At 46.6% G+C, this 22,598-nt stretch overlaps 1 protein-coding gene across 6 annotated transcripts in view; it reads left to right on the top strand.

Annotated features, from left to right (window-relative positions):
• AGPAT4 (1-acylglycerol-3-phosphate O-acyltransferase 4) overlaps positions 1–22,598 on the top strand; it is a 146,693-nt gene that overhangs the window by 95,750 nt on the left and 28,345 nt on the right. For all 6 annotated transcript variants that reach the window (XM_055391403.2, XM_055391401.2, XM_031012257.3 and 3 more), the window contains one exon: positions 14,514–14,683. In XM_055391403.2, coding sequence (XP_055247378.1) covers positions 14,514–14,683 — 170 coding nt within the window. The remainder of the gene's footprint in view (positions 1–14,513; positions 14,684–22,598) is intronic.

Raw genomic sequence — 22,598 nt, 5'->3', positions numbered from 1 at the left:
TTACAGATAGGACAGCAGAGGCCTTTCTTCCTTAACTCCACTTTGTTTTTGTCTATCTACTTCTTTTTCCTATTAGTAATCTCTTAAGCTGAACAGCACAATGGCAAATATAATAAAACCAAATCTGTTTTGGCTTTATTTATCAGGCACAGAGAGGGTCTGGTGGGCACCCTGTAACTTGACGACTGACCTCCAGGTGAGGGTGTTGTGAGTGTGAAGGCACCGTCCTGTCTCCCAAGCCTCCTTATGATGCCAGGAGAGAGACCTGGCCCTCCAGCATGGCTACAGGGAAGAATGACACCACATTCAGGCGCCAGAAACTTAGTAGCTTCACTTTTGCATTTTGGATGCTTCTGAGGATGAGGGCTTTAATTTTTAACCTAAATTATTATCAGTTAAAAGCAAAATGATAAAAGGTTGTTATAAATGTATAATTATACACATTTGTTATATTTCATAGCAATCACCTGTGTAATGATATAATTGTTAAAGTTGGATAGAGCTAATGATCATAAGGCCATTTCCCCATGTAACATGGTGCCCATATCTGCAGCTGTGGGAGGTTCTGACTGTTGGCGTGTGCTTGAACAGTGAACTGGGTACTCCTCAAGGCTTCCATCAGCAGTGTTTGGATTGTGAGGTCTTTCCTGCAGGGTCCTTGCCTCCCCTGTTTTAGTAGAATTCTCCATGGCACTTCTGGGATGGGCTGCAGAGAGGAGCTGGGCCCACCCGGTGGAGCGAGGAAGGAGCAGGAGCCTTAGGGAATGGTGGGGAAGGGGAGCCTAAGACCCCTCTCTACCTGCGTCAGGGAAGAGCTTGCCTGGAGGCTTGAAATATTGTTGGGGTCTCCAGGGAGGATAGGGACCCCTGGGATCCTGACCAGAATGCAGCCAGGTCTTGTGACTACTTAGAGAGGAGTAGGGGCTGAGAATAAGGAGGGCTTTGGGGATAGCAGATTCAGGGCTGCCTGGAAGTGGATTCAGGGTGTGCTTCTTAACTTCTTTCCTGTCTTTCTCTGATTTTAAATTGTTTATTTTGTTTTGGAGTCAAATAGCCACATGTAACTTTTGACTCCCTAAAACTTAACTACTAATAGCCTACAGTTGACTGGAAGCCTTACCAATAACAAACAGTTGATTAACATGTATTTTGTATATGTGCTATATCTGGTATTCTTCTAAAGTAAGCTAGAGAAAAGAAAACATGATTAAGCAAGTCATCAAAAAGAGAAAATGTATGTACTATTCATAAGTGGAAGTGGATCATCATAGAGGTCTTCATCCTTGTTTTCTTCATGTTGGGTAGGCTGAGGAGGCCAGGAAGAGGGGTTGTTCTTGCTGTCTCAGGGGTGGCAGAGGCGGAAGAAAATCTGCATATAAGTGGACCAATGAAGTCTGAACCCATGTTGTTCAAAGGTCAAATGTAGTAGAAATCAGGAGAAGAAAAATGTACTGGCTGGTGCAGGGTGCATATTCAGTGCTTTAAATATTTTAGCATCTGCTCTTCACACCAAACCTTTGAGTTGGGCATTTTATCTTTATGTCGTAGGTAAGGAACTGACCACAGCTCTGCCTGAGTTCAAGGTGTGATTGTATACTCTGATCTTCCTTTTATTTCCCTTCTCTAGCCCCTCACACTGAAATCATGTTTTATATAATCATGGCTTTTAGTGTCTTCACCAACCTTAGAGAGTGGTGCTGGGCCCTTGTGTCTGGATTCAGCTCCCAGCCACACACATCCTAACTCTGGGGGCATGGGCCACAACCCACGCATGTTGGAAACGAACTCAGTAAACATTAGTTGCCATCTTTTTCCTATTAGTAACCTCTTTATGGCCCCCTGAGTTTTGTTCTTCAGTCAGCCCCTGAATAGCAGGCAATGGTTAAATAGCAGGCAATGGTTAAATGGCAGGCAATGGTTGAATAGCAGGCAATGGTTAAATAGCAAGCAATGGTTTGGGGCTTTGCAGAGGTCACCTACTGCGTTCTGCACCCTCTCCGGTCATCACCCTGAGGAACTGGGCACCAGCTCTGTGAGATTTCCAGGTGGGGTTTGTAGAACAGGCAGCAGCAACTGGTGAAAGCCAGATGTGGCTGCAAGAGCAGAATCCGAGTGTGACTGCTTTGTAGAGAGATGGCATTCACTGAGCCCTCAGAGAGCAGCACAGTCAAAACAACATCTGCAAAACTGGGCAAACTGAAATTTTAAAAATATGACAAAAGTGATCAACCATGGCAAGATGGCCGAATAGGAACAGCTCCAGTCTACAGCTCCCACTGTGAGTGATACGGAAGATGGGTGATTTCTGCATTTCCAACTGAGGTACCAGGTTCATCTCACTGGGGCTTGTCGGACAGTGGGTGCAGCCCACATGAGTGTGAGCTGAAGCAGGGCGGGGCATCGCCTCACCCGGGAAGTGAGGTGACAAGGGAAGCGGTGACAGACGGCACCTGGAAAATCGGTTCACTCCCACCCTAATACTGCGCTTTTCCAACGGTCTTAGCAAATGGCACACCAGGAGATTATATCCCATGTCTGGCTCAGAGGGTCCCACACCCACGGAGCCTTGCTCATTGCTAGCACAGCAGTCTGAACGAACTGCAAAGCGGCAGCGAGTCTCGGGGAGGGGCATCCGCCATTGCTGAGGCTTGAGTAGGTAAACAAAGTGGCTGGGAAGCTTGAACTGGGTGGAGCCCACCGCAGCTCAAGGAGGCCTGCATGCCTCTGTAGACTCCACCTCTGGGGAGAGGGCAGCAGAAACTTCTGCAGACTTAAACGTCCCTGTCTGACAGCTTTGAAGAGAGTAGTGGTTCTCCCAGCACAGAGTTTGAGATCTGAGAATGGACAGACTGCCTCCTCAAGTGGGTCCCTGACCCCCGAGTAGCCTAACTGGGAGACACCTCCCAGTAGGGGCCATTTGACACCACATACAGCCAGGTGCCCCTCTGAGACAAAGCTTCCAGAGGAAGGATCAGGCAGCAACATTTGCTTTTCTGTAATATTTGCTGTTCTGCAGCCTCCACTGGTGATACCCAGATAAACAGGACTGGAGTGGACTTCCAGCAAACTCCAACAGACCTGCAGCTGAGGGTTCCGACTGTTAGAAGGAAAACTAACAAACAGAAAGGACATCCACACCAAAACTCCATCTGTACGTCACCATCATCAAAGACCAAAGGTAGATAAAACCACAAAGATGGGGAGAAACCAGAGCAGAAAAGCTGAAAATTCTAAAAATCAGAGTGCCTCTTCTACTCCAAAGGAATGCAGCTCCTCGCAGCAATGGAAGAAAGCTGGACGGAGAATGACTTTGACGTGTTGACAAAAGAAGGCTTCAGACGATCCGTAATAACAAACTTCTCCGAGCTAAAGGAGGATGTTTGAACCCATCGCAAAGAAGCTAAAAACCTTGAAAAAAAAATTAGATGAATGGCTAACTAGAATAAACAGCGTAGAGAAGACCTTAAATGACCTGATGGAGCTGAAAACCATGGCATGAGAACTATGTGACACATGCACAAGTTTCAGTGGCTGATTCGATCAAGTGGAAGAAACAATATCAGTGATTGAAGATCAAATTAATGAAATGAAGCGAGAAGAGAAGTTTAGAGAAAGAAGAGTAAAAAGAAACAAACAAAGCCTCCAAGAAATATGGGACTATGTGAAAAGACCAAGTCTACGTCTGATTGATGTACCTGAAAGTGACGGGGAGAATGGAACCAAGTTGGAAAACACTCTTCAGGATATTATCCAGGAGAACTTCCCCAACCTATCAAGGCAGGCCAACATTCAAATTCAGGAAATACAGAGAACGCCACAAAGATACTCCTTGAGAAGAGCAGCTCTAAGACACATAATTGTCAGATTCACCAAAGCTGAAATGAAGGAAAAAATGCTAAGGGCAGTCAGAGAGAAAGATCAATTTACCCACAAAAGGAAGCCCATCAGACTAACAGCAGATCTCTCGGCAGAAGCTCTACATGCCAGAAGAGAGTGGGGGCCAATATTCAACATTCTTAAAGAAAAGAATTTTCAACCCAGAATTTCATATCCAGCCAAACTAAGCTTCATAATAAAGGAGAAATAAAATCCTTTACAGACAAGCAAATGCTGAGAGATTTTGTCACCACCAGGCCTGCCTTACAAAGAGCTCCTGAAGGAAGCACTAAACATGGAATGGAACAACTGGTACCAGCCACTACAAAAACATGCCAAATTGTAAAGACCATTGATCCTAGGAAGAAACTGCATCAGTTAACGAGCAAAATAACCAGTGAACATCATAATGACAGGATCAAATTCACACATAACAATATTAACGTTAAATGTAAATGGGCTAAATGCTCCAGTTAAAAGACACAGACTGGCAAATTGGATAAAGAGTCAAGACCCATCAGTGTGCTGTATTCAGGAGACCCATCTCATGTACAGAGACACACATAGGCTCAAAATAAAGGGATGGAGGAAGATCTACTAAGCAAGTGGAAAACAAATAAAAAAAGCAGGGGTTGCAATCCTAGTCTCTGATAAAACAGACTTTAAACCAACAAAGATCAAAAGAGACAAAGAAGGCCATTACATAATGGTAAAGGGATCAATTCAACAAGAAGAGCTATCTATCCTAAACATATATGCACCCAATACAGGAGCACCCAGATTCATAAAGCAAGTCCTTAGAGACTTACAAAGAGACTGAGACTCCCACACAATAATAATGGGAGACTTTAACACCCCACTGTCAACATTAGACAGATCAATGAGACAGAAAGTTAACAAGGATATCCAGGAATTGAACTCAGCTCTGCACCAAGTGGACCTAATAGACATCTGTAGAACTCTCCACCCGAATCAAAAGAATATACATTCTTCTCAGCACCACATCGCACTTATTCCAAAACTGACCACATAGTTGGAAGTAAAGCACTCCTCAGCAAATGTAAAAGAACAGAAGTTATAACAAACTGTCTCTCAGACCACAGTGCAATCAAACTAGAACTCAGGATTAAGAAACTCACTTAAAACCACTCAACTACATGGAAACTGAACAACTGGCTCCTGAATGACTACTGGGTACATAACAAAATGAAGGTGGGAATAAAGATGTTCTTTGAAACCAGTGAGAACAAAGACATAACATACCAGAATCTCTGGGACACATTTAAAGCAGTGCATAGAGGGAAATTTATAGCACTAAATGCCCACAAGAGAAAGCAGGAAAGATCTAAAATTGACACCCTAACATCACAATTAAAAGAACTAGAGAAGCAAGAGCAAACACATTCAAAAACTAGCAGAAGACAAGAAATAACTAAGATCACAGCATAACTGAAGGAGATAGAGACACAAAAAAACCTTAAAAAAATCAATGAATCCAGGAGCTTGTTTTTTGAAAAGATCAACAAAATTGATAGACCACTAGGAAGACTAATAAAGAAGAAAAGAGAGAAGAATCAAATAGATGCAATAAAAAATGACAAAGGGGATATCACCACTGATCCCACAGAAATACAAACTACCATCAGAGCATACTATAAACACCTCTATGCAAATAAACTAGAAAATCTAGAAGAAATGGATAAATTCCTGGACACATACACCTTTCCAAGACTACACCAGGAAGAAGTTGAATCCCTGAATAGACCAATAACAAGTTCTGAAATTGAGGCAATGATTAATAGCCTACCAACCAAAAAAAGTCCAGGACCAGATGGATTCACAGCCGAATTCTACCAGAGGTACAAAGAGGAGCTGGTACCATTCCTTCTGAAAGTATTCCAATCAATAGAAAAAAAGAGAATCCTCCCTAACTCATTTTATGAGGTCAGCATCATCCTGATACCAAAGCCTGGCAGAGACACAACAAAAAAAGAGAATTTTAGACCAATATCCCTGATGAACATTGATGCAAAAATTCTCCATAAAATACTGGCAAACCGAATCCAGCAGCACATCAAAAAGCTTATCCACCACGATCAAGTTGGCTTCATCCCTGGGATACAAGGCTGGTTCAACATATGCAAATCAATAAACATAAATCCATCATATAAACAGACCCAAAGACAAAAACCACATGATCATCTCAAGAGATGCAGAAAAGGCCTTTGACAAAATTCAACAGCGCTTCATGCTAAAAACTCTCAATAAACTAGGTATTGATGGGACGTATCTCAAAATAATAAGAGCTATTTATGGCAAACCCACAGTCAATATCATACTGAATGGGCAAAAACTGGAAGCATTCCCTTTCAAAACTGGCACAAGACAGGGATGCCCTCTCTCACCACTCCTATTCAACATAGTGTTGGAAGTTCTGGCCAGGGCAATCAGGCAGGAGAAAGAAATAAAAGGTATTCAGTTAGGAAAAGAGGAAGTCAAATTGTCCCTGTTTGCAGATGACATGATTGTATATTTAGAAAACCCCATCATCTCAGCCCAAAATCTCCTTAAGCTGATAAACAACGTCAGCAAAGTCTCAGGATACAAAATCAATGTGTAGAAATCACAAGCATTCCTATACACCAATAACAGACAAACAGAGAGCCAAATCATGAGTGAACTCGCATTCACAATTGCTTCAAAGAGAATAAAATACCTAGGAATCCAACTTACAAGGGATGTGAAGGACCTCTTCAAGGAGAACTACAAACCACTGCTCAACGAAATAAAAGAGGACACAAACAAATGGAAGAACATTCCATGCTCATGGATAGGAAGAATAAATATCGTGAAAATGGCCATACTGCCCAAGGTAATTTATAGATTCAATGCCATCCCTATCAAGCTACCAATGACTTTCTTCACAGAATTGGAAAAAACTGCTTTAAAGTTCATATGGAACCAAAAAAGAGGCCGCATAGTCAAGACAATCCTAAGCCGAAAGAACAAAGCTGGAGGCATCACACTACCTGACTTCAAACTGTACTACAAGGCTACAGTAACTAAAACAGCATGGTGCTGGTACCAAAACAGAGATATAGACCAATGGAACAGAACAGAGCCCTCAGAAATAATACCACACATCTACAAGCATCTGATCTTTGACAAACCTGGCAAAAACAAGAAATGGGGAAAGGATTCCCTATTTAATAAATGGTGCTGGGAAAACTGGCTAGCCATATGTAGAAAGCTGAAACTGGATCCCTTCCTTACACCTTATACAAAAATTAATTGAAGGTGGATTAAAGACTTAAATGTTAGACCTAAAACCATAAAAACCCTAGAAGAAAACCTAGGCAGTACCATTCAGGACATAGACATGGGCAAGGACTTCATGACTAAAACACCAAAAGCAATGGCAACAAAAGCCAAAATTGACAAATGGGATCTGATTAAACTAAAGAGCTTCTGCACAGCAAAAGAAACTGCACAGCAGAGTGAACAGGCAACCTACAGAATGGGAGAAAAATTTTACAATCTACCCATCTGACAAAGGGCTAATATCCAGAATCTACAATGAACTTAAACAGATCTACAAGAAAAAATCAAACAACCCCATCAAAAAGTGGGCGAAGGATATGAACAGACACTTCTCAAAAGAAGACATGTATACAGCCAACAGACACATGAAAAAATGCTCATCATCACTGGCCATCAGAGAAATGTAAATCAAAACCACAATGATATGCCGTCTCATGTCAGTTAGAATGGTGATCATTAAAAAGCCAGGAAACAACAGGTGCTGGAGAGGATGTGGAGAAATAGGAACACTTTTACACTGTTGATGGGACTGTAAACTGGTTCAACCATTGTGGAAGACAGTGTGGCAATTCCTCAAGGATCTAGAACTAGAAATAACATTTGACCCAACCATCCCATTACTGGGTATATACCCAAAGGATTATAAATCATGCTGCTATAAAGACACATGTACACATATGTTTATTGTGGCACTATTCACAATAGCAAAGACTTGGAACCAACCCAAATGTCCATCAATGATAGACTGGATTAAGAAAATTTGGCACATATACACCATGGAATAGTATGCAGCCATAAAAAAGGATGAGTTCATGTTCTTTGTAGGGATATGGATGAAGCTGGAAACCATCATTCTGAGCAAACTATTGCAAGGACAAAAAACCAAACACCGCATGTTCTCACTCATAGGTGGGAATTGAACAATGAGAACACTTGGACACGGGAAGGGGAACATCACACACTGGGGCCTGTTGTGGGGTGGGGGGAGGGGGGATGGATAGCATTAGGAGATATACCTAATGTAAATGACTAGTTGATGGGTGCAGCACACCAACATGGCACATGTATACATATGTAACAAACCTGCATGTTGTGCACATGTACCCTCGAACTTAAAGTATAATAATAGTAATAAATAAAAAATAAAAATATGACAAAAGTTTCAAAAATTGCCATATGATATTGAAGAAGCCCTGACCACATCTCTGCGGGTGGCAGGCTTCCCTTTCTGTCCTGTGGCCTTTCTGTCCAGCTGGCCTTTCCCAGGTGGCCGTCCTGGCTAGGGACAGGCTTCTTTGGTGGCCCTGGCTCTCTGGGATTCCCTGTAGTGTGTGCATCTTGGGATGCCCTCTCCACACTGTGATGAGTCCCACAGTCTGTGTGTACCCCAGGCCTGGATGGGGTGCCCCCTGTGCTCGGCAGGTGTGGTGGGCACTGCCCTGAGTGGACATGTCTGTGGCTGGGGTATTCACTCACCCTAAAGGGCAAGACCCAGAATCTGCAGATCCTGGGATCTCCGCTGACCATGTCCTTCCTCCTTGCACTTCTCCCACTGAGGGTTCCTCTTAGTGCAGGTCATTTACAGCTTCTGGGCTTTTCTCTAGGAGGTCATAAGTCCTTCCCTCTTTCCTCTTCTCCTGTTTTTATTCTGATTTGATGCATTGTTTTCATTCCCAGATATACTATTTTTCAATTAACTACCAAATGGTTCCAATTATGAAGTTAAAGCCTTGGTTGCTTTTTCTGGTTGTTTAATGTGTGTTAGTTTGGATGCCCAGACAAGAAGGTAAATGTTTCAGGGATGCTATGTTCTGAATGTGTCCCCCAGAGTTCATGTATTGGAAACTTTTTTTTTTTTTTTTTTTGAGATGGAGTCTTGCTCTGTCACCCAGGCTGGAGTGCAGTGGTGCGATCTTGGCTCACTGCAAGTGCAGCCTCCTGGGTTCACGCCATTCTCCTGCCTCAGACTCCCGAGTAGCTGGGACTACAGGTGCCTGCCACCAAGCCCAGCTAATTTTTTTTTTTTTTTTTTGGTATTTTTAGTAGAGACAGGGTTTCACTGTGTTAGCCAGGATGGTCTCGATCTCCTGACCTTGTGATCTGCCCGCCTTGGCCTTCCAAAGTGCTGGAATTACAGGCGTGAGCCACCATGTGTGGCTGGAAATTCAATTCCCAATGCAACAGTGTTGAGATGTGGGGCCTTTAAGAGGTGATTAGGTCATGAGGGCTTTGCCCTTGTTAATGCCGTTATTTCAGGAGTGGGTCAGTTATTCAGAGAGTGGGTTCCTGCTAAGTGGATGAGTTCAGCCGCTTTCCCTTATTTCTCTCACTTGAGTACATGCTTGCTTGCCCTTCTGCCTTGTGCCTTCCCCTATGGGATGACACAGCAAGAAGGACCTTGCCAGATGCAGCCCTATTGACCTTGGACTTCCCAGCCTCCAGAACTATAAGAAATAAATCTCTGTTCTTTGTAAATTACCCAGTCTCAACTATTCTGTTACAGCAGCATAAAATGGACTAAGACAAACAGCAAATACCTTATCTTTGCTTCTCTTAGATTTACCCTCGTAGGGCTCCTGGCATTGTAACGCTAGTTACAGGATTGCAACCTGAACTCTCAACAGGTGATTTTCCCTTAACTAAACAACAGAAAGCCCTGCTTTCTCACAAGCATCTCTGTTGTGCAGCACCTGCTGATAGCTTCTGGTCAGGATGGATTGCTCAGGTGCCCACTGGTAACTTTCTGAGTTAAATTGGAGGTTCTAAATAATATGTCCTTTGAAAGGAGGTGACACTGCCCTTTCCATGGAGTGAACGTACAGGGACAGAATCTTGTGGGAAGAGAATGAGGCAGAGCAATTCCAAGATCTGCAGCCACTGTGAACTGATGGTGAGAGTGGAAGGACAGGCTGAACGTACTTGAAATGCTGCATGCCCTGAGCCCTGAGCAGTTAGAAAGCCCTGGCATTTGATGCATGATGGTAAAAAGAGGCATCTAATTTGAATGACAGACATCCCACCTCAAATGGAAGCAGCTCCTGTAGGGCTCTTCAGTACAAGAAGGGGCTGCCAGGTGGAGCTGGCTGTGCGACTGTAGAGAGAAGGCTCTGGCTGATAGCATTGAAAGCAACCACACAGGAGAGGAAATGAAACCTAAATTCATGGAGATATTTGTAAGTCATGTGCAGTATATTTACATAAGAACATCCAACTAAAACATCAGCTGGTAAGCCATTCAACTAAAGGCAAAGCTTTTTGAGTGTGTGTATGTGTGTGTGTGTGCACGTGTGCACGTGCATGTGTATAAATGCCTAGGGGAAAAAACTATAAGACTATTTTCCAAACTGTTCATAATGGTTAACCTTGGAGAAGGGAAGGAGGTTGGGGCGGTAAAGAGGAAGTGTCTCTCAGTCAGGGTTCAATAAGAAGCTAAACCACTGGGAGATATGTAGACATCATCTCATTGGCCTTATTCAGCTGTGGGGGCTTGTTTAGCAGTCTCTGTAGGGAAGTTGTATCTGCATGTGATGCTGGAGCTTGCAGTCCACAGGGCAGGCGGTCAGGAAGGGGCGATGGATATAAACTGGGAGAGATCAAGATGTTGGAACCACCAAGCACAAGCTGGAGCCTCATGAGAATGGGCTAAAACTTGCATCAGTTCTTTTGCATCTGGCATTGATGGTGTGGATGTCCTGCAGAAGCTGGGATCTTCGTCACAGAGCAAAATACAACCACCTGGCCTGGGATTCAGAGAAGCTGGCAGGGGATCCAGGGGAAGGAGGAGCAGTAGCAGGCCTAGCCGCTGCTTTGTGCTGAAGACGTGAATCAGCAGATCAGCAAAAACATGCGTGACCTACAAAATGGTGGTATTTCCTTTCCACCTTCCAAACCTCCCAAGAGTGTCTCTTGTGGTGCCCTCTAACCAGAAATATCCAAGAAAGGGAAGTTTGGGAAATGTAGTCCAGGCTGGCGTAACACATCCTGAAGCTAGTTAGAGGAATTTTATATTTTCTTGTACATACTTCTGGGTTGTTTGAATCATTTTACAATGTGACTGTATAAATGTGTTTCTGTGAATTAAAAAAGAAGTGAAATCATTTGATTAAGAAAATGGGCTAGTGGTGGTGGCTCATGCCTATAATCCCAGCACTTTGGGAGGCCAAGGTGGAAGGATTGCTTGAGCCCAGGAGGTTGAGGCTGTGATGAGCTATGTATGGTTGGGCCACTGCACTCCAGCCTGGATGACAGAGTGACACACCATCTCAAAAAAAAGAAAGGAAAAAACAAAAAAGGGAAATCAAGCTCTTTTATCCAGTGAGGTTCAGAGTTTAGTTGTCTAGTGAACAGCCTGCTGAGGTGAGTGGGAAATTTGGTCTTCCCCCACCTGGTCCCAGCACCATCCCCTCTCGCTGTGCTGATGTAGTCACCCGCTAACTGGCCTCCCTATTCCAGTCTGTTCTTGTTTCAGTCAGAGTGATTTTTTTTTTCAGATGCAAATTGGATGTTGGTGTGTGTCTATTTAAAAATGCTCCAGTGGTTTTTATATTGCCTTTAGAACGAAATCATAAATCATAACTCCTTACTCTGGTAACCCAGAAGTCTCTCTGATGTTCTCTCTCTGGGTTTCTCTCCATCTGCCTCTGTCTCCTCCCCACCCTTCCTCTCCCCTTCAGTGGTCACAGAGCCTTTGTGTGTGATAAAATTATCATGCATATAATAGTAATTAAAAAGCTGTCCATTTATTGATTGCCTGCTATGCCCCATGTCATGCTAGGTGCCTTGAGTCCATGCTCTTATTTAATATCCACAGCATCTCCAACAGCATTTACCTGTCCCTACTTTACAGAGAAGGGGGACATTGAGAAACATGCCAGAAGTCTCACAACTAGTAAGTGGCTCCACCGGGATCGGAGCCTGGATGTGTCTGACTCCCAAATCCATGAGGACAATATTCAGCAGCCATCCTATTAGCAGGCCTTTCTCCTTTCCCTGTCATGTTGTTTTGTGGTTGTGTAGCTGTCTTTTCTCTGGACAGTAAGCTGGAGGGGGGCCAGGATCTGATCTAATGTTTAATCATCTCCTGTACCTCACAGAGTGCTTGAACGCATTAGGTAATCACGCGGCATTTGTTGAAAGCATCCATGTGCCAGGCTCTTGCTGAGTCTTGGAGTCGAGGCTAAGGTCGGGGTGAACCAAACAGTACAGTTGCTGTCTCGTGGCGCCCGTGCTCTATAGTAGGGGAGAGAACCTCACGCTGTGGTCACAGCTGTGATAGGGCTGTGGAGGGTACTGGGGAACATGTGAATGGGGTAGGGGGCGGTGAGAGTGGCCTTAGGCAGGAAGGAGTCCCACAGAGAGGCATTTGGCCTGTGACACAAAGGAAATGTGAGTCTCTTGGAAGCATCAGCTTTGTCTCCCTGACTCCCTGTGGAGTTGTGCTTTGGTGCTTATCTGTGCCCCTTGGCCGGTAATGGAATAGATTGATCCTTCCCATCCTCGGGCTTAGAAAAACTCAGCCCAGCACTACAGGCATCTTTGTACCCCATGGTAACAAATTGTCCCTCTGTCCCTTTGTCAGGCTGCCCTGCCAGGCTGCATGTTGTTACCCTAGCCCCCACCCCCCACCGCCTTCCTGCCCCCACAACCACCTCCCAGGATGCGTCACTATTCCTTGACTTGTGCTTCTGGTTCCAGCAATGCTATGGCCTGGTGGGACAACTGAATGGGAGCTTGATATTTTCTCAGTTCCTAGGAATAGGTAGACACTTTTTATTGTTCATTTCTGGAGAAGGAAGGGGAGTGGTTTTCGTCGTTTTTAAGGAGACTGATAGCTTCAATTTGCTGGGAACTTACCATGTGCTCTACGCTGAGCACATACTATGTGTTAGGCGCTTTATGCTCACAAAACCCTTTGGGGCAACCCCATTCCAAAGATGAAGGCACTGTGGTGTTAGGAGGTTAATTTGTCCAAAGTCCCGCAGTGCTCACTGCGTAAAAACTAGACTGTGATGCCTTCTAGAGGGCTCTGGTGCTCCACATCAAGCCTCCAGCTTCCAGCCTGGAGGAGAAAAGTTTCCAAGGACAGCCACTTGAGCTACAACACTAGGCTTACTGGAGTCAAGGCCAAATCCACTTGCCTGTAGGGTAGGGATGGGGTGGGGAGGGAGTGAGTCCTCTGCTGCATGCATGCTTCACTAACGAGTGAATAAAATGGGGGGCACATGGCCCAGTGCAGTGGCTCACGCCTGTAATCCCAGCACTTTAGGAGGCTGAGGTAGGAGGACTGCTTGAACCCAGGAGTCTACCCAGTAGGCAGCATGGCAAAACTGCGTCTCTACAAAAAATACAAAAAAATTAGCTGGGCATGGTGGTGCACACCTGTAGTCCCAGCTACTCAGGAGGCTGAGGTAGGAGGATCACTTGAGCCTGGGAGGTTGAGGCTGCAGTGAGCCGTGATCACACCACTACACTTAGCCTGGGTGACAGAGCAAGACTCCATCTCAAAAGAAAGGGGGGGGAGGCACAACCCTCACAGAGCACTCAGGCGCCCACCCCCTACTGAACACCATCAACTTCAAGAGTCCATTTCAAAGTCCATCACCCACATTCAACTGTTTTTCTGGACAGTTTCTACCCTAGAGGCTTTTCCTGAGCCTGCCAGATTGGGAATAGGTTCCCTGGATGGGAGGCATCACTGAAGAATAAACTGCAAGTGGTCATCATTGCCTGAAGAAAGAATCTTCTTCTTTTCACAAGCCCCTACAAAGACTATTTCAATAGTTCTCTTCAGACCTGCCGTGGGCTGACTCTCACTCCCCCTGCCCTGCAGGTGCTGGGGCTCCTGCGGCTGGACCTGCCGTTCTCCATTCTTCCCCTGCCCTCAAGTGTCAGAAATGGGAGAGGAAAGTTGGGTATTTAATATTCTTTGATGGAGTTTATAAGTATCCCAATTAGTCATTTTCCAGGATATTAAGAATTCTATACCTCATCTCATGCTGCCTTTCAGAGCTCTGCAAACACAAGGGCATGAATTCTTGACGGATTCTGGCTTTCTGATTTATTTTCCCCCAAGGTACTTAATCAAGGAGTAAGTCATTTACCTTCTCCAGGCACCCTCCTCTTCTTCCCTGGAGAATGTTGTGAAGTCTTTCTCATGTTTCCTTCCACTTCTGAACCCTTTCAAGGACCAAGGTCTGTGCTGCAACGATCCAGAACTTTGCCCGTAGAAGTTGCTTTCTCCCCTAGCTGGGAGGGCAGAGCCCTGCCCAGGACAAGGCTGCATGTAGTAAACATCTGTCTGTTGTGGTTTGTTCCAGAGCTGGTGATGCTGCTGGAGTGGTGGTCGGGCACAGAATGCACCATCTTCACGGACCCGCGCGCCTACCTCAAGTATGGGAAGGAAAATGCCATCGTGGTTCTCAACCACAAGTTTGAAATTGACTTTCTGTGTGGCTGGAGCCTGTCCGAACGCTTTGGGCTGTTAGGGGTAAGTCAGAAGTGCATTCCCCCCTGCCTCACACATTTCTCTGGTTCAGCCCCACCACTTGTCTTTTTGCTCCTGGTCATTCAGAACTTGCAGAAGAATCAACAGAGTTTCTACTTGATGAAATGGTCCTAATAAACTGCTTTTTATTCTTGCTTGGAGTCAGGCTTAACAGCTTCTTATGGGCAATCATAAGAGGTACTCAACAATTGCTACCTGCCGGCCATTTTACATATGATTCATTTATTTAATCCTTACAGCAACATGAATAGATGATGTGCCACACTCCATTTTTTAAAAACTAAGTTATATAGAGCTTAATATTCGGCTCAGAGTCACACAGCTGTAATTAGATTTGGATTTCACTCCCATCCATATTTCTTAATTCCATGCTCTACTGCCTCCTTGGCTAACAGGCAGACATCACCTCTGCATTTTGATCGTTGAAGGCTTAAGAACTTTGAGTCCATAAGTGAGAGAGTGGACTGCAAAATTCAGAATTATTCTGAAATTCTGTTTTTTTTTTTTCCAACTAGTTTGACTTCTTGCACGTAGCTTGCATGCCTTTGGAACTGGGTCTCTTCAGTTGACTTTTGTCGTCTTCAACACACTGCAGCATGTAGCAGTTGAGCCTGTGTCACATAGCCGAATCAAAGTCATCTGCGGTACTCAGGTATTCCGTAGGAATCACAGTGTACACAGTGTACACTGGTCCGGAGCCAGGAAAGGTCCTAAGAGTTTGCACCAGAACTTGGAGATCAGGTTTTGCACCTGGGAACAAAGCCCTGTAGAACAGATATGGGGGCTGCTGAAATCACCTTGCTTTTTGGTAGCCCCTGAAGACAAAATCGTGGTGTTTAGAATATAGAAGATTGGAGACAGGGGCTATCAGGCCATGGAGGACATAGGGAACTAGAAGGTTCAGTGGGTCTGGTTCCTGGAGGCAGATGAAGATAGCCTCCTGCCCACTGTTTTCTCCTTTTGTTTTCCTATTTATTCTCCCAGTGCTAACTTGATATCTTCTTGTGTGTACACGTGTGTGTGTGCAAATATATTTCTAGGAACAAGAGCAAACATTCTAGTAACTATCATTCTCTGATGTGGAGAACTTGGGCAGAGATCTGAGTTACAGCTTTGTGGATTTATTCTCTCTGATGAGAGATCGCCCCTTAGAATGTCATGGTCCTAACCCCGTCATGGATACAAGGGGTGAATGGCAGGGTTCTTCTCCTGCCCAGGAGGAAGGGTATGGGGAGCCGGTGCATCTTGACTGTCAGGTCACCTGTCTTACCACCTTTACGGCTAGGCTTTCTGAGGTGCCAGCGTCTCCTGGAATTCAAACTGTAGTTTAGAGGCAGCTGGTGATTTTCCAGGCTTTGTAAGTACTTTCCGGTAGTGTTCATGCTTAGAATGTGTAAACATTCATAATTCGTGGACCAGGAGTCTCTGAGGTAGAGCAGAAGGCCCATTGAACTTGGGGGTGCCTTCCAATCCCTGCTTGCCCCTTGGTGGCATTACACCCACGAGCTCACTCCGTGTGCTGTTAACCTTATTTCCGTAATTTCTAATCCTTAGGATATTATTATCCACATTTTATAAATAAACCCCCAGAGCCTCAGTTTGGCTGAGTGATTTGCCCGAGGACAATAGCTCCTAAGTCTGCTTTCAAAGCTTCTCTTTGCCCTGGAAGATGTTGGGGGCACAAAAGCAGGGGCCCTGGGGCCCAAGACCTGCTCCAGAAACAGGACCCTGACCATCCTAAAACGACCCAGACCAGCTGCAGTAAGGACCAGGCTTCTAATACCTTCCTGGCTCGTGATGTGCAAAGGCCTCATTTGAGGGGTGCAAGTCACCCGCACCTTCATGGGTTTGGGGATGGAGTTGCAGGAGCTGGCAGAGCAGGGTCATGCACAGAGATGCTGGAGAAGCACCCAGATGCCCAGCACTAGCAGGCACGGGGACAGGCACACATGAGGGAGAAGGTGAGCCCCACAACACATGCAGGGAGGGACCCAGGTCCAGAGAGAGGACATAGCCCCCAGACGGGAAGAGACATTCACGGAGCGGGAATTTAATCTCAGCACCATTTAGGGTTTTGCTCCCAAAGGCTTCCGAATCCATGATCACTTTACAACTCTGAGCATAAGGGCGGGAGCGCTGATGGCGGGAAAGCAAGTCAACAGCACGCCCATCCCACCTGCAGCATAGGGACCACACCTCCCCTTGATTTCATCGGTGTTATTCTATCTATAGGACTTCACTCATTACTATGAACACCCAAACAACTAATGCTGTGTTTAAGGGGGTCTGAGCCCTGCCACTGATGGTGGAGACTGTGCTTAGGATTAGAGTCTTCGGGGGCTCCACTTACAGGTGAAATAGGCAGGTCCGGGAGCCTGGGGCCAGGGCGATGCCTCTTCTCTTCTCACTGGAAGTTTGGGAGCCTTGCTCAGTGGGGGCCTTGGGGTTTCTGGATTCTTGCTAAAGTGCTTCCTTAAGCCCTGAGTCCTCTCTTCTCCAAACACCACAGAAACAGCCAGTGCCATTGCTGTGCACATTCTCACAAAGCAAGGTGCTAGAGAGAGCAGGTGCCAGGAGAGGACTGAGTGGGGCAGGCACATGGCAGGCACTGGCTGGGACGGATGGGAGCTGCCAGCCTGTACCCTCCCAGGGAACCCCCTCCCCATGTCACAGGGAACAGCTTTGCCATCTACTGGAGAGCTGTGGCCCATGACGGTGGGTGAGATGCCTGGTGCTCATCTCTGCCACCCTGGAAGGGGGTAAAGAACGGCATTGCCTTATATTCATTGTTCAGCAACATCTTTTGTCTTTAATGACCTTCAGAAAAAAAGAACAACCTCATTCATCTCTCTGTTTTTTCTTAAATAACACATGATGTTGAGAGCCTTCTGGAGTCTGTGGAATTTGCTTTTTAAAGAGGAAAGGAACAGAAGAAGGTTCCTGACCAGGCATTTTTCATCCTCACCTATCACAGTCCAAGAGGAAATGAGTTTAAATTGAAGTCAATGAAATTTGCAGAAATTCACGAAGGTGGCATTTTTAAATGTAAAATTGGTCTTTTTGGGGAAAGTAATGGAATTGTCTTTTTAAGAAAGAGGCTTTCAACCTTTTAAATGTACTCAAGATCCCATGAGGCCACTGCTCATTGCAGTGCCTGTCCCCAGAGGCTCTGGTTCTCCTGGGAGCCAGCGCTTCCTGGCATGTGCCAGGGCTCTGAAGGCTTTGGTTGATCTTGGAGTCACACGCTGAACCTTTCCTCCCTGGAGATGAGAGTGACACGCAGTCAGCTGGGGCACAGGTCACTAAGGTGCCCAACAAACCGTGGTGTGCAAGCGCACGTCAGGTTCCTGAGGCTTCACGTCCCCATTTGCTTATCTTTTTCCCTTAGCAGGTCCCGGCTGGTTACATAAGAGCATGATCGTTCGGTGTCTGGGTAGCGCCAGGCCCTGGCAAGCACACCATGAGCAGCAGCTATTATTATATTATCAATATTTATCTGCCGGGCCAACTGGGATATTTGTCTTCAGATCCTTAAAGAAGCCATGTGGATTAGTTATCCATGGCAGCGTGACGAGACCCAAAACATAGCGGCTTAAAACAACAAGCGTGTCATAAAGGTCCCCTGCCTATGTGGTCAGGAATCCAGGTGCAGCTGAGCGGGGGATCTGGCAGGGTCTCTCGGGAGGGGCCTGTGTGTGATCTGCCTCCAAGCTTGCTCACGGGTTTGCTGCCCGGCCTCCATCCCTCGCCACACAGGCTTGTTTTAAAACACAGTGTTTCCCGGAATATGGCAGCTGCACCCCTGAGGTTGAGCCATGCAAGAGAGAGAGAGCGGGCACCCGGGGCAGGAGCCATGAAGCTTCTGTAACTGGGACCCGGGAGAGACCTCCCATCCCTTCTATCCATACTGTTGGTTGGAAGTGGATCAGTAAGCACAGCCCGTGCCCCAGGGATGTGGGGTAGGGTGTGCAGGGGCGTGGGTGCCAGGAGGCCAGGATCACAGGGCCCCTTGGCGGCTGCCTACCCCACGGTGACATGACATTTGGTCTGAGACCTTCCCTTGCCCTCTTAGTAAATATGTAATACAGCTGGGCCTGAACACAGATCGAGATGTTGCATTTCTGGCCTGGCACAGTGGCTCATGCCTGTAATTGCAGTGGTTTGGAAGGCCAAGATGGGAGGATGGCTTGAAGCCAGGAATTTGAGACCAGTCTGGGCAACATAGTGAGATCCCTGTCTCTATAAACATAAATCAATAAATAAAACAAATGAAAAATAGCAGCATTGCATTTCTTTGCACAGAGAAAGGTGAGAGGAGGAGAGTGGCATTATCCCTCCTAGGCAGAGTGCGTGTGCGTGAGGGCGCCCATAAAGCCCTGTGCTGCCTCTTTAAACGAAGGGTTTTCGATCATGACAACGATAGCAATTGATATACCTTCAAAATACGTGTCCAGTGAGTGTTGACTGTGTGTGGTTTCTCTAGGAGACCGTGTTCATGCAACACAGCATTATTTCACCGCCTTTACCCCAGCTTCTTCATACACATGCACTTGTCAAGGGCTCTTTGGCTGAAGAGAAGTTAGAAGTTTCCAGATATGGAGGGGTATTTTCAGCAGATATGCCCACTGCCATGGTTTTGTCAGCTCTGTAGGGTGGTCCTGCACCCTGCTCACTGCTGGCATCACCTGAGCCTATGGCAGATGCCCAGTGCTGCCCGCCACCATGTGAGTTCATCAGCTCTGGAGGCACAGACCTTGCACTAGGAGTGGGCTGGGACACCACCCTCTGCCTCTTACCATTCACTGGGTTTGGCAAGTGTGCTGGGATCTGGAATCACATGGATGAGGAACCCGATAATGGTGACGACCGAGGTAGCAGGCGAACCACTGGCCAGGGCAGGAAGTGGGCAGCTCACGGGACTATGGCTGCACCGCGGGTTCATACCGACTACCATCCTGGAGGTGGGAGCGCATGCTCATCTGTAAAAGTCCGGTCCCACGTTGGACACACCGGGGTCTTCTTCTTTGTTGACCAGGATCCTCTGGCAGTGTCTTTAACAAGCCAGAGTCTGATCCTACCGCTCATAAAGCCAGGGTTGTTGAAAGCTTGGGGCTTCCTCCTCCTCTGTGCGCAGCCCTCAGCAAACGGTCACAGCCTGTGCTGTCTGCTGTACACCGACTTGGTATCATCCCATGAACTGTCCCCCTTTCTCACTCCCACGTGCTCTGTGCTTAGGGCCCTCTGATGCCCCATCTGCCTGTGCTTCCTGCAACTGTTTAGCAAGCACCTATTAGCTATAGGGTGCTGGGCGAGGCCAATCGCTGCTATTACTTTCTGCCCTGGGGACGTCCTGTTTTCCCACCTACCCCTGGAACGCCTCTGCTCTGCCTTCCCATCTGCAGGGCTAACGCCATCCCACAAGGGCTGGGCTGTCCGTTCAGAAGAGAAACTGGGAAGGGGCCTTGAGGACCTGTGTCCAGGCAGGGTGGACAAGGGCTTTGTGCAGGGAGCTCCTCTCCCATCTTTGTGTCCTGACAGCCGTGACCGTGACCCCTCAAAGCAGAGCCAGTAGTGATCAGTATCCTGCTGCTTCAAGCCTGCATGGTCTTCTTCTCCTCTCCGCACATCTGCATGCCTGTCAAACCCAGAATAATTTGGGGCCTGGTAAACGGAGGGAGGTTGGCTGGAGGAGGCCAGTCAGGAGTGCAAGAACCCCGCGTACTCTGCCCCACGTGGATAAAGTCTCTAATTCCAGTCTGAGGTGAATTCTTAGAGAGGGCTTTCATTTAATGTTTGCTTTATGCATTTCCCCTGCAGCTGTGACTAATTGTGGAACAGCATACATTTTGTTTTGAGACTCTCTTGAGATTTTTCTGGCAGTGTAAGGTCTACACCATCTTCCTCTCAGCATCAGAGAAGGCAGAAAGCAAGAGAAAGGAATGCAATGTGAGCAAGGCCAGGCACACTTGTGCTACTGCAGTTGGCAAGAATGGAATCTAATCCCAGCACTTTGGGAGGCCGAGGCGGGTGGATCACCTGAGGTCAGGAATTTGAGACCAACCTGGCCAACATGATGAAACCTTGTCTGTACTAAAAATACAAAAAAAAAAAAAAAAAAAAAATAGCTGGGTGTGGTGGCAGGTGTCTGTAATCCCAGCTACTCCACAGGCTGAGGCGGCAGAATCGCTTGAACCCTGGAGGCGGAGGTTGCAGTGAGCCGAGATTGCACCACTGCACTCCAGCCTGGGCAACAGAGCAAGACTCCATCTCAAAAAAAGAAAAAGAAAAGCCAGGTATGGTGGCTCACACCTGTAATCCCATCCCAGCACTTTGGGAGACCTGAAGGTCAGGAGTTCGAGACCAGACTAGCCAACATGGTGAAACCCCGTCTCTACTAACAATACAAAAAATTAGCCAGGGACAGTGGCAGGTGCCTGTAATCCCAGCTACTCCGGAGGCTGAGGCAGGAGAATCGCTTGAACCGGGGAGGCAGAGATTGCAGTGAGCTGAGACTGTGCCACTGCACTCCAGCCTGGGCAACAAGAGTGAAACTTCGTCTCAAAAAAAAGAGAATGGAGTCTCTCAACTTTTGATGAACACACACATACACACATGCACGCGTGCACACAAACTGATTCATTATTTTGAGCTCCAGTCTTTTCTGCATTTTGCCATAACTAGGGACAGATTTCAGAGATTCCAGGCCCATACCATCCTCTCTTGCGCACACCTTTCTTGCCAGAAGGGGTCTGTACAACAACTTACTGGCAGAGTTCAGTGGCAGAAGTGGAACACAGAAACTGAAAGCTTTCTGCTTCTCCCTTCCCACTAGACTCTGGGCACCTCAAGGCTACAGGTAATCATAACCAGCACTGAGTTCTCGGCACCTGCATAATGCCTGGCATAGGGGGCTTCTTAATCAATACCTTTGCACGGACAGAGCAGCCTTGGGTTGAAGATCCCAATCTGATGCACTTATGCACCATACATCAGAATGGAGGCTGTGCTGTGGGGGGACTTGTGGGGACCCTGGAGTGATAGGGCTGGATGGCTGGTCTTGGCTCCGGGGAACTGAAACATTTGCTACAGTGGCTCCAGCTGGTAGTCAAGAAAACAGTCAAAGGACTCAAAGGCAGGCTGTTTAGCCTGCTTTATTGTTAAGGAACATCTCACCTGTTTTTGAAGTTCCACTTAAGATACCTCATTTTATATATTTAGTAGAAATAAATGACCTTGGCTCATTTGACTAACTGGTAACCCTACTGGGAAACCTTCATGAATGACTGGACGTTTGCAAACAAAGCTGGCCATAGAGCCTCAGCCCCTGAGGGGTTTCTTGCTGGTGTTAGTGGGGGTGGAGGCGGTGCGGGAGCAGGATACCCTGCTGCTCCCAGCCATGCTGCACGCAGCACCGGCGTTTGGAATCTTCGTCTGAAGCCTTGATGAGTAGCCATTTTGGAGAAAACCTTAACTAGAATGGCCTCATTCCGATCCCTTTTCACCCCAGAGGCTGTGGAGCTTCTGAAGGTTAGGGTCAGAGTACTGGGTCTCAGGCCCTCTCTGCGTCAGCTCTTCCCAACGTCCAGGGTCTCTGCAAGGGCTGGCCCACTTGCCAGAGATGCAGACCAGGTCATGGGGCTGGCTGCTTCCCTGAGCTGTGGGGAGCCTCAGGATGGGTCACTCAACTAGATTAGCTCCAAGCACCTGCCCTAAGACAACTCTCTCTTTCACTCTCTCTCTCCATAGTGGTTTACTCCACATGAAAATTTTAGATTGTCTAAATATGCTTGTATCTAGACAGATCTGTTGATATGTCTAACTCATCAGTAAATCCTTTCACGTTGACCTGTGAAATAAATCCAGAATTGATGAAATTGGTATATTTTCTTGTACATTC

The sequence above is a fragment of the Gorilla gorilla genome, chromosome 5, assembly GCF_029281585.2.
Source record: "Gorilla gorilla gorilla isolate KB3781 chromosome 5, NHGRI_mGorGor1-v2.1_pri, whole genome shotgun sequence".
Taxonomy (NCBI): domain Eukaryota; kingdom Metazoa; phylum Chordata; class Mammalia; order Primates; family Hominidae; genus Gorilla; species Gorilla gorilla.
The sequence above is the reverse complement of the archived record's forward strand: the minus strand, read 5'-3'. Positions and strand labels throughout refer to the sequence as shown.